Source organism: Odontomachus brunneus, unplaced genomic scaffold (genome assembly GCF_010583005.1).
Source record: "Odontomachus brunneus isolate Ranch 3 - 2012 unplaced genomic scaffold, Obru_v1 Obru_scaffold_011, whole genome shotgun sequence".
NCBI classification, from domain to species: Eukaryota; Metazoa; Arthropoda; class Insecta; order Hymenoptera; family Formicidae; genus Odontomachus; species Odontomachus brunneus.
In genome coordinates, this window is record NW_022639461.1 from 31,323 (window position 1) to 48,195 (window position 16,873).

At 36.9% G+C, this 16,873-nt stretch overlaps 2 protein-coding genes and 1 long non-coding RNA gene across 7 annotated transcripts in view; 1 reads left to right on the top strand and 2 right to left on the bottom strand.

The window, feature by feature from the left end:
• Window positions 1-347: 347 nt before the first annotated feature.
• LOC116840761 (anaphase-promoting complex subunit 1) lies at window positions 348-10,584 on the bottom strand. 2 transcript variants are annotated; one of them, XM_032807915.1, is made up of 22 exons: window positions 10,263-10,286; window positions 9,935-10,078; window positions 9,425-9,742; window positions 9,140-9,210; window positions 8,739-8,851; window positions 8,328-8,597; window positions 7,562-7,967; window positions 6,707-6,896; window positions 6,165-6,570; window positions 5,043-6,020; window positions 4,713-4,963; window positions 4,310-4,568; window positions 3,615-4,118; window positions 3,344-3,551; window positions 2,737-3,057; window positions 2,418-2,646; window positions 2,124-2,329; window positions 1,658-1,997; window positions 1,330-1,510; window positions 796-1,095; window positions 583-708; window positions 348-503 (listed from the first exon to the last, which is right to left on the bottom strand). In XM_032807915.1, the coding sequence occupies exons 1-22, from the start codon at window positions 10,284-10,286 to the stop codon at window positions 421-423; spliced, it is 5,928 nt and encodes a 1,975-aa protein (XP_032663806.1). In that variant the 3' UTR covers window positions 348-420. The 2 variants fall into 2 exon arrangements, with proteins under 2 accessions (XP_032663806.1, XP_032663807.1); XM_032807916.1 differs by lacking the exons at window positions 348-503; window positions 583-708; window positions 796-1,095; window positions 1,330-1,510 and having other exon boundaries at window positions 1,806-1,956; window positions 10,263-10,584.
• Window positions 10,585-11,310: 726 nt separating this feature from the next.
• LOC116840763 (pre-mRNA 3' end processing protein WDR33-like) overlaps window positions 11,311-16,873 on the top strand; it is a 9,421-nt gene continuing 3,858 nt past the window's right edge. Inside the window, exons 1-7 of one of the 3 annotated variants that reach the window (XM_032807920.1) lie at window positions 11,311-11,437; window positions 12,166-12,606; window positions 12,693-12,962; window positions 13,274-13,425; window positions 15,855-15,952; window positions 16,186-16,546; window positions 16,623-16,834. In XM_032807920.1, the coding sequence (XP_032663811.1) occupies window positions 12,283-12,606; window positions 12,693-12,962; window positions 13,274-13,425; window positions 15,855-15,952; window positions 16,186-16,546; window positions 16,623-16,834 (1,417 nt within the window). In that variant the 5' untranslated portion in view covers window positions 11,311-11,437; window positions 12,166-12,282. Of the gene's footprint in view, window positions 11,857-12,165; window positions 12,607-12,692; window positions 12,963-13,273; window positions 13,426-15,854; window positions 15,953-16,185; window positions 16,547-16,622; window positions 16,835-16,873 lie in introns of all 3 variants that reach the window. The other 2 variants (XM_032807921.1, XM_032807919.1) reach the window with 2 other exon arrangements.
• LOC116840768 overlaps window positions 16,708-16,873 on the bottom strand; it is a 7,016-nt gene continuing 6,850 nt past the window's right edge. For both annotated transcript variants that reach the window (XR_004377408.1, XR_004377407.1), the window contains one exon: window positions 16,708-16,849. This is a non-coding gene — a long non-coding RNA (uncharacterized LOC116840768). The remainder of the gene's footprint in view (window positions 16,850-16,873) is intronic.

Genomic DNA, 16,873 nt, shown 5'->3' on the forward strand with positions numbered 1-16,873 from the left:
AATACTGTGAGTGAGTGAGAGAGAGAGAGAGAGAGAGAGAGAGAGAGAGAGAGAGAGTTTTGCTAACCTCAATAGCTATGTTCAGAAATCCTACTCGATGGGTAGAGTTACTTTAATAAACCAATCAGGATAAATAAATCTTAATTCTTTTTGCCCTGATTGGCTAATTAAATGTTACTCTACTCACCGAGTAGGGTTTCTGAACGCAGCCAATAGTGACCAACTTTGTTAATTAATATCTCGCTTCGCAGTAGAGAGCGATGATTTTTCCAAATAAAAAAGTTATTTGCCTTTAAAAAAAAACGCGTCGACTGAGTATTTTTCGTCAAAATCGAAGGTGAGGAATGTAAACTGTATAATTACCTTGTTTTTATTCATTTTGTGATATATACATACACAGATTTATATAATGCAATATTTTCAAGTTGATTGTACAATATCACGCAATTTGTACAATGTAATGTTTGGTATACTAGAGGGTTTTACCCGTAAAATTGAGGTCACTAAAAATAACAGAGAATAAAGAACAAATTAGTAAAAATGATTAAATAACAATAGATTTCAATAAATACAAAAACTTACAAATCTTATCATCAATTGGATACGGAATACGGTAGAATATAAAATAAGCACACATTTTGGCTAGAGATTCAGCATCAGCCTGTATTATCCCATTGACGAGATACTGTTTGAGCAAAGGCTTCAAATCTGAGAAAAGAAATATAAACAAGTTCCATCAGTGCAAAAAAAAATAATTATTCTTTAATATGTAATGTATAAATAAATGATAAGTACCATGCTCCCATTTGTCCAATATAACCGTAGTTTTTTGTTTAATTGCGAGCATACTTTCCACACTGAGTAGCGGATTTGCCTTATCCGTGGAATTTAATATTTTCGAGACTTGTGACGAAACAAGTTTAATTTGCCACATTGAAAAACTATTTGGCTGCTCCTCGATCGCCCTCAAGTTTTTCATTATGTGCAACCATAATGGTATGAGACTCACTTTGTCTTTGGTGATGCATTCGTATAGGATTATTGCGAATATATGAAGAAAATATCGTTCAAATTCTGCCATTCTGCATTGTATATCTATAAGTTTTATAGTGGCAGATAGAATGTCATTTGTTAAATAATAAAACTGAGACTTATTGGGTGCGTTCAGCGAATTCAACAGTTGTACAACAGTTGAGCAATTCGTCAATGTAATTGGTCTAGATTTAGGGATCTAACAATAAGTACCGATAATCGCTGATTGCTCACTGAGCGCTTTTTCCGCTGAACGTGCCCATTGACTATTGTGTCAAAAGCATAACTGCATCATACCATTTTGCGACGAGCATTTTACATTCTCGGAACGAATTTCTTTTTTAGGCCATTGAAGAAAGTGTGTTATTATGTTCAACACAGTTTTATCATTTGTAAACGCTGTGACATATTCTGGTCGTGCAGCCCACGCAATTGCATTTTCTGTAGTTAATGTTTGGGCCATTAAAGTTCTAAATCCCTACAACGAAACGAAATGTCATACATTATACTGTCTATCAATATTGATGTCAATGTAAATTAAGGTATAGTGATACTATTACCACTATACCTTAATATAAAAATAATTTTAACAAATGTTCGTTTGAATGAAATTTAAAATACACACATGAGGATCTTCCAGGTACGATAAACAGCCAGCTCTCTGTTTAATACTTAAGAAATCGCGTCTCTCGAGCATATTCTCTAACTTTTGCCAGTTGTGATGTTTCTCGAATGTGATTTTCCAGTATCTCGAGTCTTTCAACTCGACTTTTCTCAAACTACGTAACTGCGGCAACAGGCATGGCGCTTGCAGGCTGATTTCCTGTCCTTCGGCTTCTTTCTCGCTCTCGAATGTCAGATATATCGTCGCGTAACAATACTGACCAGTATCTATGTCTTTCGGCAAGATAACGCGTGGTTCAGCTGCTAATACATATAAATGACGCAATGCTTGCAAATGATATCTATCGATTAAAATAAAATATTAGAGTGTATACAGTGATCAATAATCTTTAAGCGAGTTTACATGTCTGAATATTAAAGAAGTAATTTCTTAATAATATCCGTAAAGTACGTGTTACGTTACGAACCTATTGTCGTTGCTGTGAGTCGGGAATTTTGGGAAAAGCGAAATTATAAGAGCCGCTACTGCAAACGGACTATTAGAAAGATTGTATCTGCCTCCACCCAGAAAAAGAAAGCCAAGTGCCATGTGCGTTGCTAAATGAGAGCCGTATGTGACAACACTGCTTGCAGGTCCCACGCGAGTGCGTATATGTCTGCATATTCTCATCACCTGTGAATTAAATATAAATGACATTAATAAACATTTCCCTCCTTCCTCCCTGTCTTTTTCGCTATGATTGTTAAGTATCAAGACTTACGTCTAAGTTGCCAGTACCAGCCATTACCACTGCAGTCGAAAGCAGAACAACGTTCAAGCATGTTTCAACAGTTGATTTGCCAGCTAATTCGGCTATGGTTTTATGTGACAATGCCGTAAACATTTGAGCGTAATTATATAAAGTCTTGAAGGCATTTTTATTAGCAGTGCCCGCGTATCGTAGTCCCAGAGCCATGCAGGCACCAGCTATAATGTTACAATAAGCCTGGCTGTAAATTGTAATATAACAATGAATTGTATGATTTAAATTAGTCAAAGATAGTAGTGAATGCTTAGAACAATCAGATGTTTTCACCAACTTGATAGTTTCCAAATCCACATCTTGCGTGGCTTCTGGCGCGGGCTTTTGCAGTCGGTACTTATAAACTATATGAGGCACATGACTAGAGACCCACGACTTGGTGGGTTGAATATCTTCCCATAAAATTAGTGACTTTGCGAGCACTCTTAACAGAAGAAAATCCGGCCTCACAAATTCTAACAGATACTCTGTGTCGGGAGCCTGCATCCATTCGGCTACTGCACGATTTCCGGTATTAAAGTACATCAATCCTAAGGCTATCGTTGCTCCAGGACTCGTTACGTCGATATTTATCGAATCGCCCTCGCGTATTTGATAACTATAAAAAAAAGAAACAAAGTTTATAATTATTCACCAACAATTATTCGAAAATTTTACATTGTGACAATAAAAATGGACGTTTGCAAGAGCTTCAATGTGATTCTAGTTTATTGAAGACATACGTCAAAATATTCTCAAAATGTTTTTCAAAACTTTCAACTCTAACAACCAATGTCTCCATTTTTAATTTAGAAAAATTACCCATCTCTCGCTCTCCCCCTCTCTCTTTCTCTCTCTCTCGCAGGCATTCATAAATTTTGCAAAAATATGCTGTATCGTTATACCTAGGCGACTTGTATTTATCCTTTTGCGCTCCAGAGAAAGGTCTTACGTGTCCACCGACCATGTAATAATGTAAAGTATCGGGTATACTCGCAGGTAAGTCTGTTCCGCCGCCAGAACCAAGTATAACCAAACCTAACGCCAATCCTGCTGCCAAGGAATACGATTCGCGGTCCACACAGTTCTTCATTTCAGGTCCTGGTGGTCTACCTGTGAAGGCGAGTTTACATAAGTTTGCAATATTACAACGATGTTGTGCATTACAATAATCACCGATTTCAGATAACAAAGCGTGCGAGATGTGTCTGTGCGCGGTTCCTTGATACACGAGGCCAACGCCCAATAAAGCTGCTACTTGAACATTCTGTGGTACATTCAATTCAATACTGGTCGGTGGCAGAAGCGTTTCCACGTGTAACGACAATAGCTTAGTCATAGACACGTTCATCGTGCCACGATACGTCGCTGATAAACCCAGAAGAAGTCCAACACTAGTAGCTTCGTGACAATCGACCAGATACTCGTATGTATTTAAGGAAGCCAAGTTTTTCAAGTGTCCATTTAAACCAAGACCTAATAGGAACCCCGAATGTTCTACTCCGTATTCGCCTTGTTGCTGCTTATGATACACTATCCATGTCGAATCAATGTTCACAGCATCTGGATGAATACACAGGCCCGCAGCTACACCGTTGTGAAATAACGGCCATAGATTTATATTGGGGGGAATGTCTATATGAGCTAATTCGACGGTAGTTCCACGTGGTGGTGCCTTACCTAATAAAATAATAAAAGCGGTTAATAATAAAATAATAAAACAGTCAATTAATCACTTCTCTGCAAAACTTGTGAACTTATCGACAAAATGCAAAACAACACACGATTTCACTTTTCTGAGACTGACTCCTTGACAAATATCATTTACGGCAATATCCATCAGAACATGCTCTTAAAATTGTATATCATACCATTTAAACACAGTCGTGGAATAGGCAATTGCTCCGTTATTATTGGGCTAGAAGTTCTCAGTGTGAACATGCCTCTAGCTACAGGTAATGACATTGTTCTTGTGGACAATGTAAGTAGATGTTTCTCTTGCTCTTCTATAAACTCATGATCGCTTACGTTTGATCTCTGGACTATCGCTATCCTTACTGGTTTCGAAGAATTTAGCAGTCTTCGCACTTCAGCGACTCTATGATCCTTACTGAATCGTAACTTTAGTATCTGTGAAATCAAAGTACCAGTTATATCGTTCATGCACGAAGTGAATTAGGTAAGATGGTAAGCTCACTGAAGTGCTTAATTAATACTTAAATTCATAGCAATAGTGTAATTAATAGTAATTAATAATATAGTTAATAAGCGTACCGTATCGTCAAATCCCATGCCGTCGTCTTGCTCGGGATCCTTCATCGTACAGTTCTTCGTTTCGCTATCAACGTGGCGTAATTTCGGTGGTTTCAGATGCCTATCTAACGCAGCTAAATCTTGGCGATCTATGAGTTCGTACACGCGCATAGGCCAATTCGATGGCGGACATTCCCTGCATCTATGTATAACGTCTTGTATCATCAAAGACACTGCAGGTGGTAATAACTCGAGATCTTGTTTCGTCATATCTATAATTAAATTATCTAGTTTAGTGTTTCTGCAGGAGAAAAGAACGATTCCTATGATCCATGCAGCATGTGGTCTTACCCATCTCATGATACAGCAATATTATTTTATCTGTCGTGGGTTTCTCCGATATTTTTAGCATATCTTTATCGGACTTGTTATTTTCCTGAGGATCAATGCGACTTCCGGCGGGCACGATTAACTTGATATACTTCTCCATTTCTATCACCTTTATGCTATTCTCATTCGCTATCAGTGCAATTATATATATTAGATTTTTCGTTTTCGGATTAACGTGATTCAAGTACGGATACGCGATTACGTCTATTCCATTGAGCATGTTGTCCAACGTTTCGAACATGTCCGGTGGCTTCCGAGGTATGTAATTTGGAATCGTTATTTTCTGTAAGTCTGTGTCACTGATTTGGGATGTCACGGTTCTTAGATAGCACAACGAGGGTGAGTCAAGGAAGTAATGATGAGTGTACATTTCAAACTTCAAATCTGCACTTAATTGATACAGCAGTTGTCCAAGCAACGGCAGGCTTTCCGATATGACATTATTCAATTTTAGCTCCTCGTACAGCAGGTGAAGAGAAAATAGAACAAGTGGGAGATGTGGAAATAGGGCAGCTTGTACGTTTATCCTGCCGAAATTGTTCGATTTTTCATCTAGAGGTATTGTACGCAGATAGTTGGATACTTTTTGGCTTCTCAATATATTCGAAATAGAAACTTGAGAGTTTTTGTACTCGCTTGAATTCAATAAGTGTAGCCAATCATCATGGGATCCGCAATTGCTGGTTTTCTGCTTTTTCGGTAGCACCATGGGACTATTGCGATCTGCAAATTGATCCTTCTCGTTGTTTCGTATTATGTGCAATTTTTCTACATCGTATCCTAATAATGTGAATAAAACCACGAGGAAGAGATCCCATTCGCGCGCTGGTGAGAAGTCTTGCGGACCCGGAGCATTTCTAGCGCCGTACCATTTGACCAACAATTCCATTGCTAGATCTCTTTGGAGTACACTTCGCAATGTATGTAAACATTTAGTAACTGTAAAAGGTACATATAATATTAATTATTGACTATTTGATTATATTGAAAAACAGTAAGCACCGCGTTTTCTTTCTTTTTATCTTCCTTCTACTCCGGGCCAGAAACTTATGAACCTTACTATATGCGTCTATAGTTATTTACCTAAAGGCGATGTGCTGGATGTGGGTAATGTTATACGAAAATACTGTTTGTTTCCGCATTCTACAGTTATTTGATTGCCTACTGCTTCTTTCAGTGTGATCAAGTTTGTATCCAGCAACGAGTTTTCCAAGAGTATCGGTGGACGAGCACAATTACCGCCTACAGGACTCAGCAAATGTAAAACCTCGTCGAATTTAATTTCATGCGAAGCAGTACAGCTCTGAGAAATCAAGGAACTTCTTCGCGGAAATGGAGATTCAGACTTCGGATTGCTATTTGACAAAAAATAATTGTTCCCCGCAAGATTGGAAAGTATGCCAGATATATGCAATTTACCCACACATGTGACTCCCGTGTATAATACAATGCTATTTGATAAATCAACAGTCGCTATCATATTGAGATTCTGGAAAAAGATACATTCTTTATATAAATATTATATCGAGTTATATATTATATATATATGTGTGTGTGTGTGTGTGTTATATATTATGTCGAGTCGACGAGCATGAATTTATATACCTGTATCAACATGTACTAACCGGCAAACTAACAGCATCCTTAGCCGTGATGCTCGTCACCATTCCAAAAATGATCCGCTGTTGTTTATTAGTCTTTTCCAGTCTCACTAAAAAAAACTGGGAACGATTCGGTACCAAATAGCCCAAATAACTCTGTCCAACAAGATCCGACGTTAGAAGAACCTTTGATGCACGACCGTAAATGATATCTCTAAAGAATCAATGGAAAAAAATTAGAACGTATCGTAACATACAGAACATTGAAAAATCTCGTATGTTTGGTGTAAAAGAAAGAAAAATATCTTCGTCGGTCGTGTGTCGTTAGTTTTACAGGAGTTAATCTTTCATTTCTTGTTAATTTTCCAACGCCCTATATTATGCAGTATATGTGTTTTAAACTTACTTCCTACCTAAAACCCAGAGAAATTGAAGGCATAGAGGATATCTGGAAGAGGAAGTTAAAGGTATATGCGCATGGTTGGACTCGGGATGAAACAACACCAGCCAAGTGAACAGAAAAACTACGTAAAATGGCGATAAAATTCTCGAATTGATTTTTCATATTATCTAAACGCTAGCGAATCTTTCTTTAACCCGGGAGTAAGCGCGTGAATTTCAGTCAGTAAACGGACCTGAATGCATATATTCATATTATTTCACATGTTCGTCAGAAAAAAACATATTCTATTTTTTTATACTATACAAAGGAAAACTGAAAAGAATTTACGTAAAATATACAATGAGAAGTTATATTAATTGGTGAATATAATTGAAAAACAACAAATGTGGCAAAATAATCAGGCCTACTACCAGGTTAAGACTGACAGTGTGCGCGATATATGTGAAGTGAAATACGTGAGGGGATCAATCGCTTACTTCGACGAGCCAGCACTTTCGGTCCATACGTGATCGAGACAGATCTCTGGATATAAGGGTTTGCCCACTGTGGCAACATCTTTCAGTTGGATACTGTTGTAACTACCCATTGGACTATTCTGTGTCTGATTCAGAGCGGTCACCATGACGGTTTGATGTAATCTGCTGTTGTAGATACTTGGATTGGCTGGTGCTCCTAGCAAAGGTGACAGAGCCGAATGTGTAGGTGACTGACAGCGAGAGATGGTAGCCATCGAGCTTTGCGAGCGCGATTGTTGCTGTTGCTGCGAGGGTGACGGTCCGCCGGAACAAGTGGTATTGTAAGAAGCAGTGCGCGATCCGAATGGAGAATTGGATAATCCTAGACCTATGTTACCGATGTTGCTCATCTGTAGATTTGCAGCTCCTGCAAGACAAAGATGTTTCATTTCATCTACTAACTGCTCATTGTTAATTGGCCAAAATTATACAAAATAATCCAACAACTCACAAAATTATAATTATTAAATTTTTGTTACCAACAGATAGTCTCCATATATCTTTCTACATAACATTTTTTAAAGAAATAAGCTTGTTAATAAATATTCTTAAAGAGAAAAATTGACCAAATTTGATTTCTTGAACAATTGCGAACCTAAATGATATCTGACTTTTTAAATCATGTGTCGAATTTTTATCTTCATTTTTTTTTCAAAATGTACTCCATGTAGATCATTCTTATACAACTATGGTCAATCATACTAGCTATACGCGGATATTTTCTTACCAAAAATGCTCAGATGCCCCTTATTGATCAAACTTTTGTTGGTAGATAGGTTATTACCAACATTTAACGGTGATGCATTAGTTGAACGATTAAGTAAACTAAGCGTCGTCTCGTTAGTTCCGCAAACTATTTGACATTCTTCGGCTAACGCTTTACGGATCTTGTAAACAGAATGCAGACCAGATTTTGTGTCATATACTACCGCCAAAGATGGTTCTGAACTAGTGAATATAATTTGTTGGTTCGAGTCACTCATATACGACACAGGTCCTAAAACAATATTAGCGCAATTGTATAATTTTTTTAAAAGCTATAAATTTTACAGATATTTTTCATTGATTTCTTATTCTTATTCATGTGCATATATTATTTTTTATAATTTATTTTTCTCATTACAAATGAATTTCTTACCATGCTTAATAAGTAGAGGACAAATCTCATCCAATGGATGCATCAGTGAAAAGGCTATTGGTAAATTATTATCGTTTTGTGATGGTAATCTACTGCTTTCAAATGATATATATCTAAAAACAAAAGCCAAAAAGAGAGGACATAAGAACGTAATATGATTTCTTATTTCTCTGTATCATATAAAATTTATTACGAATAATTTAGAATAATAAATAAACAGTAACAAGTTAAAGAGAAAATCGGCTCTAACATATAACAATTTAAAGAAGAGAAGAAAGGAGCCTATAAGAGCCAGACACAGATGTTGTAGTGCTATTTATATGAGACAAAATATATATTGTAACTATATTTTGTCTCATATAGCAATTGATAATTTAGAATTTAAAATTTAAATTCTATACCTGGATTCTATAATTGGTACTTGGCACTTTTCCAATATAATACCATATTTTGTTGACCATACAGCAGAAACCTGTAATCAGTAAATTTGTTTGTAAAATTGTGTGATAAAATATTCTCAATTAATTGGCTGTTATAGTTCTATTACTAATTGCTTGTTTTGAGAGATATTAACAATTATCTCTTTCTCTTAATAGATTATCAATGACATTTGTAATCAAAATCAAGTTCAATTTATAATATGACAAGCTTTGTTTATAAAATTAACTAATTTATATAAAATTTACCTGAAATTGTAAGGTAGAAACATAATCTTCACCACTTTCTGTAAAAACTTTAAGAGTATATGTGTCAAGTAAGCAAACACATTCTACAGATTTGCCAATAGATTTTTCATCTTCGTATTCTTTGCCCTTAGTCAAATGATCTGGTATACTTGTATGAAATTTGCACCACAGAGCATGCTTAATGTCTGTCTCACATGTATAAGTTGCTTTGTGTATTCGAGTAGTCTGATTGCCTTTGCAATGAACTGCTACTTTACCCGAATAATATAATTCTTCTTCTCCACATGCTTTGTTATCACGTACCAACCAATTTTCTTTCTGTGCAAATATAATTATTTTCATTAAGGATATCAAATTGCATAAAGGAAAAGTTAAATTAAAAAATATTTTATAAGAGGAAACAACTTCTTTCAAAATTTATGCTTAAAATTAATCAAAGAAATAATCAATAGAAATCTTTTATCTATTCTTCTCAAATATTTTTTTTTTTTTTTTATTTTAAGAGCTTACAGGAGATTTTTCCGATATATTCACTTCACTGAACCTTTTTAATAGAATATTTTCCCCACCAGTTGTTCGATTATTAGATAAATGTTGATTAATTAAAGATCCAGGGTGCCTTGAGATTATCCGTCGGCCACCTGGAATATATTCCTAGAAAAGCATAAAATATCAAAATATTTATTTTAAATATTTATTCTATCAATACATCAAACTTTACACTAAGCTTTGCTTTAAAACAATTACTAAATAATTTACGCGCAAATCAATATATTTAATTACATTTTATTAAATTTGATTAGAAAACAAATAAACATAAATTTTATTGTTTACTAACCACCGGTTCTGAGGCGGCAATCATTTTCTCCCTGGTTTCATCCAGATTTGCTGACTATGTTGATGGATATGCGAAGGAATAACACTCTTCAATTTTATATAGTTACATATACAAATGATACAAAGTTAAATTACTAGAGTTTAGAGCAGTCACTGTAAAGGTCATATGCAATTGTAAACTACATCGTTTTTACCGGTGTAAACTACGGAGGTTAGCAATGCCTGCGTTCAGCAGAGAAAGGGCGCATTCAAGAGACACATTTGATCTGTTCTTTTCAGCTGCACTGCTGAACTGGTGCAATAATGGCTCCTGCACACAGGACGATTATGTTGTTTTTCCGTAAGAGCTAGAAGGTTATTACGGAAAGCAGTATATTGATTGGCTATCACGTGAACTTTCGCCGCGTGGCAAGCATTACCGCGTCCTGTATGCAGGAGCCATTAGTGCACATTAAGGGCCCTCACACATGAAATGACATAACTGCATGTGCATAGTATAAGACTGTATGGACCAATGAGCATCGAGTATTGAGCATCAAGCATTAATATGGCGGCTAAATACTCGATGCTCATTGGTCCATACAGTTTTATGCTATGTACATGCAGTTATGTCATTTCATGTGTGAGGACCCTAATTCTTTAGAGGTTCTAAAAATGGCGTCATGTTTTCCGTTCGTGTTACGAGTGTAAATGCAATTCTAATACACTTTTCACTCTTGCTTGGGTGTAAATCAAGTGTATTATCAAGTGTAAAAAGTGTATCAGAATTGCATTTAAGCCAGCGGCACACGATGCTTGTTTTCATGCTGGATTGCTTGCTGGATGGAAATATTCTGATGGAACTTCTGATTGATGTATTTCTGAAGACGGACCAATCAGAATAGAGTATTTCCATCCAGTAAGCAATCCAGCATGAAAACAAGCATCGTGTGCCGCTGGCTTTAGTGCATTTCTCTAGATGAATGGAAATGCACCAATCAAAACAGAGTATTTCCATCCAGCACAAAAACAAGCACCGTGTGCCGTTGGTTTAACACAGTGTAACTAAAAGGAACAGATGCCAGCGGAAGTGGAGACAGACGAAACGGATGCGTGTCAGCGCTCGTAAAAGAATAATGGCATCCACGGCAAGTGCACGACGTTCTCGCGGTTCGTCTGTTACGTTACAAGCGTGAGGTGCGAAAGTGGTTGGTTATAATTTTTTTATTTTTGTTCGCTAAAAGTTTTATATATTCGGAAACGACTGCGCGCATTGAGAGATTCGGAATCGCAGAATTTCACAGAACGACGACGACAACAATAGCGAGTTGGTAGGGAAAGCGTGGTGTCCGAACTGGTGGTTGTGTACACGCTCTCATTGAGTGCTTCGCGAATCGAGAAGATTTGAAACATCGATCGGGCTGTTGCGTTGTTCCTAATTATCGATCTTTACAAATTGGCAATGAACTGAGACCGATATCGCACATCTCTTCATCGCTTTGTTCGACAACTTTAGGGAGTGGTGAAACTATTCATCTTGCGTGTCTCATGGAACATCGTGACGTATACGTGCGCTCCAACCTCTTTTAACTGTTCGTTGTTCGATGTGTTCATTTGTAGGTATAATTATACCATTAATGGTTGTGGCTCGAACAAAAGATTACATAGATTTTGTCAATAGAGACATGTTTTTGCAACTGAGCTTAGCAGAACTTGTCCGAAAAATGTTAATCAAGTCCTAGTAATTTTGAGAACTTTCTTCTACTTTACAAAGTTTTTCTCTGTGCTATAAGTGATAATTAGAAGTAAAAATTTAAGGAGATGAGTAACATATGTTATAACTTCTTAATTATTATTTTGACAAATTAAAAAATTCACCTTGCACCTTGAATATACTAACAAAAAAATATATATATTGTTTACAGGTTTTATAATATTCTACGATGTTATAATCTCATTGTGGACATGATGAAGCTTGTATGACCCTTATTGTCTATTTAAGCCAGACAAACTAAAGTTATCCGTATGCTCATCATCTCGTAATGTCTGCAAGTGTTCAGTTTGCAAACCCACCCCCAGCTATGAGCTTACCCAATATGTCAGTACCACCACCCTCAACTCCAAACTTATCGGCGCCGCCACCAAATTTGACTACTATAAACACATCGGGAAGCTATCAGCACCGGTACTCAAATCACAGAGAAGGGAACCGTGCTTACTACAAGCAGTTCAGGCCATATCATCCACCAAAAGCTCCTGTTGGAGGGCAGGATACTCTGCAAGATGAGTTTGATGGGAAACGCCTTCGCAAGTCTGTCATGCGAAAGACTGTCGATTACAATTCTGCTATCATCAAAAGTCTGGAAGTAAATAATAATATTACACGCACAAAACATCTGTTGTATCGGTATTCTCTATGAGATTCTGTCTAAACGTCTCTGTGTTGTTACAGAATCGGGTGTGGCAACGAGACTACAGAGACCGGCGTGCGCTTCAGCCAGACGTAATATACTATCCTGATCTACTTCCTCCACCTAGTTACATTGATAATCCAATAAATGCAGTCACCACAAGATTCGTAAAGACTGCCACGAATAAAATGCGCTGTCCAATTTTTTGTATGGCATGGACACCAGAAGGTAGACGTCTTGTGACGGGTGCCTCGAGTGGAGAGTTCACATTGTGGAATGGCCTTACCTTCAATTTTGAAACAATTCTTCAGGTATATTATAAATGGTTGGAAACATTGTATTTCCTTGGTTGTGTGCAGAAGCTAAAATTTTACAATGTGAATTATAGCTTATTGTATTGAGGAATCTCGAAGCAGAATCTTGCAATTTTAGTTTTGTCATACTTTCGTTGGATAAAATTATTTTGTTTGTGTATAGCAGGCATTGGTTCAGATCTTGAATTTTGATTGTCAATGTTTCCTTTGCCTTCCTCTATGATATTCCGAAGACAAAGAAAGCTCTCAACCGATTCTCGCATATTTTCATTTAGTTTTTGTCAGGAAAAATTAATTCCTCTGTTCAGGCACACGACAGCCCAGTAAGGACAATGGTGTGGTCGCACAATGAGAGCTGGATGGTAACGGGGGACCACGCGGGCTACGTGAAATATTGGCAGAGCAACATGAACAACGTCAAGATGTTTCAGGCGCACAAAGAAGCGATTAGAGGACTCAGGTATATCATCCACCACACTAGTCCTTACGTCTCTTGCGCTACTGTTGTCAATGATCCGTCCATCTTTGCAGTAGTTAGGGCACTGGACGTGATTCTTATTCTCTTCTTTTTCCGGTTTTGTGCCGTTTCTGGCAGAGCAATAGTGATACTTGTATGGGTACACAGGTGATTTTTAACGAGTCTCGTTATAAAATATTGGGTAGCATACAATACGCAATAATGTTCGTCATGAATCATGGAATGAACCATATTCTTGAAAATACTCGCGGGAAATCGTTGGAAATATTAATTGTTGAACGTACCTCGATCGTACTTTCGTATAAAAGAGTTTCCCATTTTAATACCTATCTTTTGCCGAATTATAATGAAAGTCCAAAAGGTTAGAGCTTCCTTGAACAGCTTTCACGCGCGCTCATAGAAAATGTTTCGGACATGTCACACCGATCATATCTTCTTTAAGCAATAATCTTGGGATAAATTCGTGATACATTACTGAGAAAAGAGAATACATTTTCGGTTAGAACTTGAAAAAGTAACACACAGCCATTCCTCCCATATGCGTTTGTCGTCGCGTATACTTCCGTGGAGTAGAAGTTGGTACACAAGGTAGTGTAAATTTTTGGCGTATATTATACACGTATGCGCACAACGACATAATTTATAATTTGTATCTGTAGAGTCTTAGGGACCTAACTCGATTTACTACTTTGTCCATACAGTATCTATAATGCGCTCATCAAATTGAAGTGGCACAAATCTTGATTAAGTTACTATAATTCTATTAGGTCCTTACGGCTCTCGTTTTTAAGGAGTTTATGTGGCTAGATTATTTATTCGGAAAAGAGATGTATGTTTTAGAATAACAAATAAAAAAAAATATATATATGGCGACACACCTAGTCGAGATTCCCATATAATGATAATAAAAGATGAAATATCCTGTGTCCTTCTTTATATCTTCTAAGTTTTAATAAAGTTAAATAAAGACATTACACACATTATTGCATGGCTATAAGAATAAAATATTTTGTCTTTGGTTTTGTGTCACTTGTGCCCTTTTGCTGACGGGAGAGAGAGAGGGAGAGTGAAGGAGAGAGCGTGACAAAACAATTATAAGACAATTCATGTACACTTCGGATATTTCTTTTCTTTTTTTTGTGCAATAAACGTTAAATTTTGAAAACGAATATTGCTTTTGGTATATCACCCGGTGGTCATGTGGCATCAAAAATAAATTCTAGTATAATGAAAACGGAACTGTGAGTCCGCTCATTGTGCTTGACAAACAATGGAATTTTATTTGAGTGCCAGATATGACTGTCGCGGATGATTTTTTGTTTATTTATATATATATATATATATATATATATATATATATACACACACACACAAATTACATATTGATAATTTCCGCGTAGACATTCCTCTTATTACTGATCTCTGTCTCAGCACATTCTTCGATAGCACATTCATGAGATTTGGATATGTGACCTGTACTTGTCGCTGTGTTCTAGTTTAATCCGGGGACATGGTTCACTTACGTATGCGCATATCATTCTTTGCGTGCTCGGCTAGACTCCTTTCTTGCTTCATTACGCGTATATATAGCTTTCGACCAGCAACCGGGAAAATCATGAAACGGAAGCTAGATTATTAGAGAAGCCAAATTTATTACAGAACCCATAACAGCTTATGTTTTTATGCATTTAATTATAACTTGTATACATGCAATACTTTCTGATGGAATTGCAGAATCTCTTGCAGAATTATATCTGTGTCGTAATTCAGAGTGTGTTGTAATTAAAACACATTCAATACAGATTCTCGCTTAGATACGCATGTGTATGATCTTAGTAACTTTTTTCTACAAGGTCCTCGCGAAAGGAGAACCAATCATTTGTTAACGCTCTCTATTTTACTTCTACACGTCGACATTTGCATGTGATAGTAATTAATAAACTATAATAATCAGTAATAAATGTAGGCAGTTCCATGTTTCACTCTTTACTATAACAATGTGTCACAACAATGTCCGTAAGATGTATCATGTGTTTTATTTCTCTACAATATGAAATTATTCGACAGATCTTCCTTCCTCGCTTCGTTATACTAAAACGATTTAATTTTGTAAAATGGGAATTTCAATAAAAATGAATGAGAAGACAATGACTGTATACTATTTTCTTAGCCATTTTAGAGTATTACATTAAATTATAATTTTGAGCTCTTCTTATTTCGGTTGATTATTTTCGGAGTACATTGAAACGCGTTTTGTAAAAGAAAATTCATTTTTTTCCAATGTCCCATGTATCACTTGATTAATCGTATAGTTCGCTTATTCGTTACGGATATCGGTGAACAAAAGATTAACGTACTTATCACATACGACAACGTAATATTCAAATATAATTTGTTTTTTGGGCGGGTAGTTTCAGCCCAACGGATCACAAATTGGCGACCTGCAGCGACGACGGGACCGTCAGGATTTGGGATTTTCTACGTTGCCACGAAGAACGCATTCTTAGAGGTATACAATCTTTCCACTTTTTATAATGTTGCATACAAAATTTGCTACTTTTATACCATTTACTCCTTTACTCGTATATCTTTTGTTTTTAACATGTCTGTCGTTAACAACGACAAAGTTACAATATGATACAACAATATAATTTCCTAGATACCTTATTGTATTAGCAAAAAGATTTTAATAATTACAAACTTGCATTTGATACACAGCATCTCATTGTTTTTTCTTTGTAGGTCATGGTGCGGATGTCAAGTGCGTGCATTGGCACCCTCAAAAGAGTCTAGTCATTTCCGGCAGTAAGGACAATCAGCAGCCGGTGAAGCTGTGGGATCCGAAGACCGGGCAGTCCCTGGCAACCTTGCACGCACATAAGTCGACCGTGATGGATGTCAAGTGGAATGAAAACGGTAACTGGTTGGTGACAGCGTCGCGAGACCACCTCTTGAAACTGTTTGATATCAGGAATCTCAGCCAAGAAGTGCAGACTTTCCGTGGCCATAAGAAGGAGGCTTCCAGTGTTGCTTGGCATCCAAGTCATGAGGGTCTCTTCTGTAGTGGCGGTAGCGATGGCGCTATACTCTTTTGGCATGTAGGGTACGTGTCGTCGTTTCTCTTCCGGCTATCATTTTCTTTCAGCTGATGTTAATTTCTATATCTCTGAATATACCAGGGCTGATAAGGAGGTAGGTGCCATCGAGCAGGCGCACGATAGTATAGTCTGGACATTGGCTTGGCATCCATTGGGACATATCTTGTGCTCGGGTAGCAATGATCATACATCTAAATTCTGGACGCGCAACAGACCGGGTGATCTAATGAGAGACAAGTACAATCTCAACACGTTACCAGCAGGCTCGGCCGGCGTTGACGATCATGAAATTGGTACTCTCAGATATCCTATAAAAAAAAAAAAAATATATA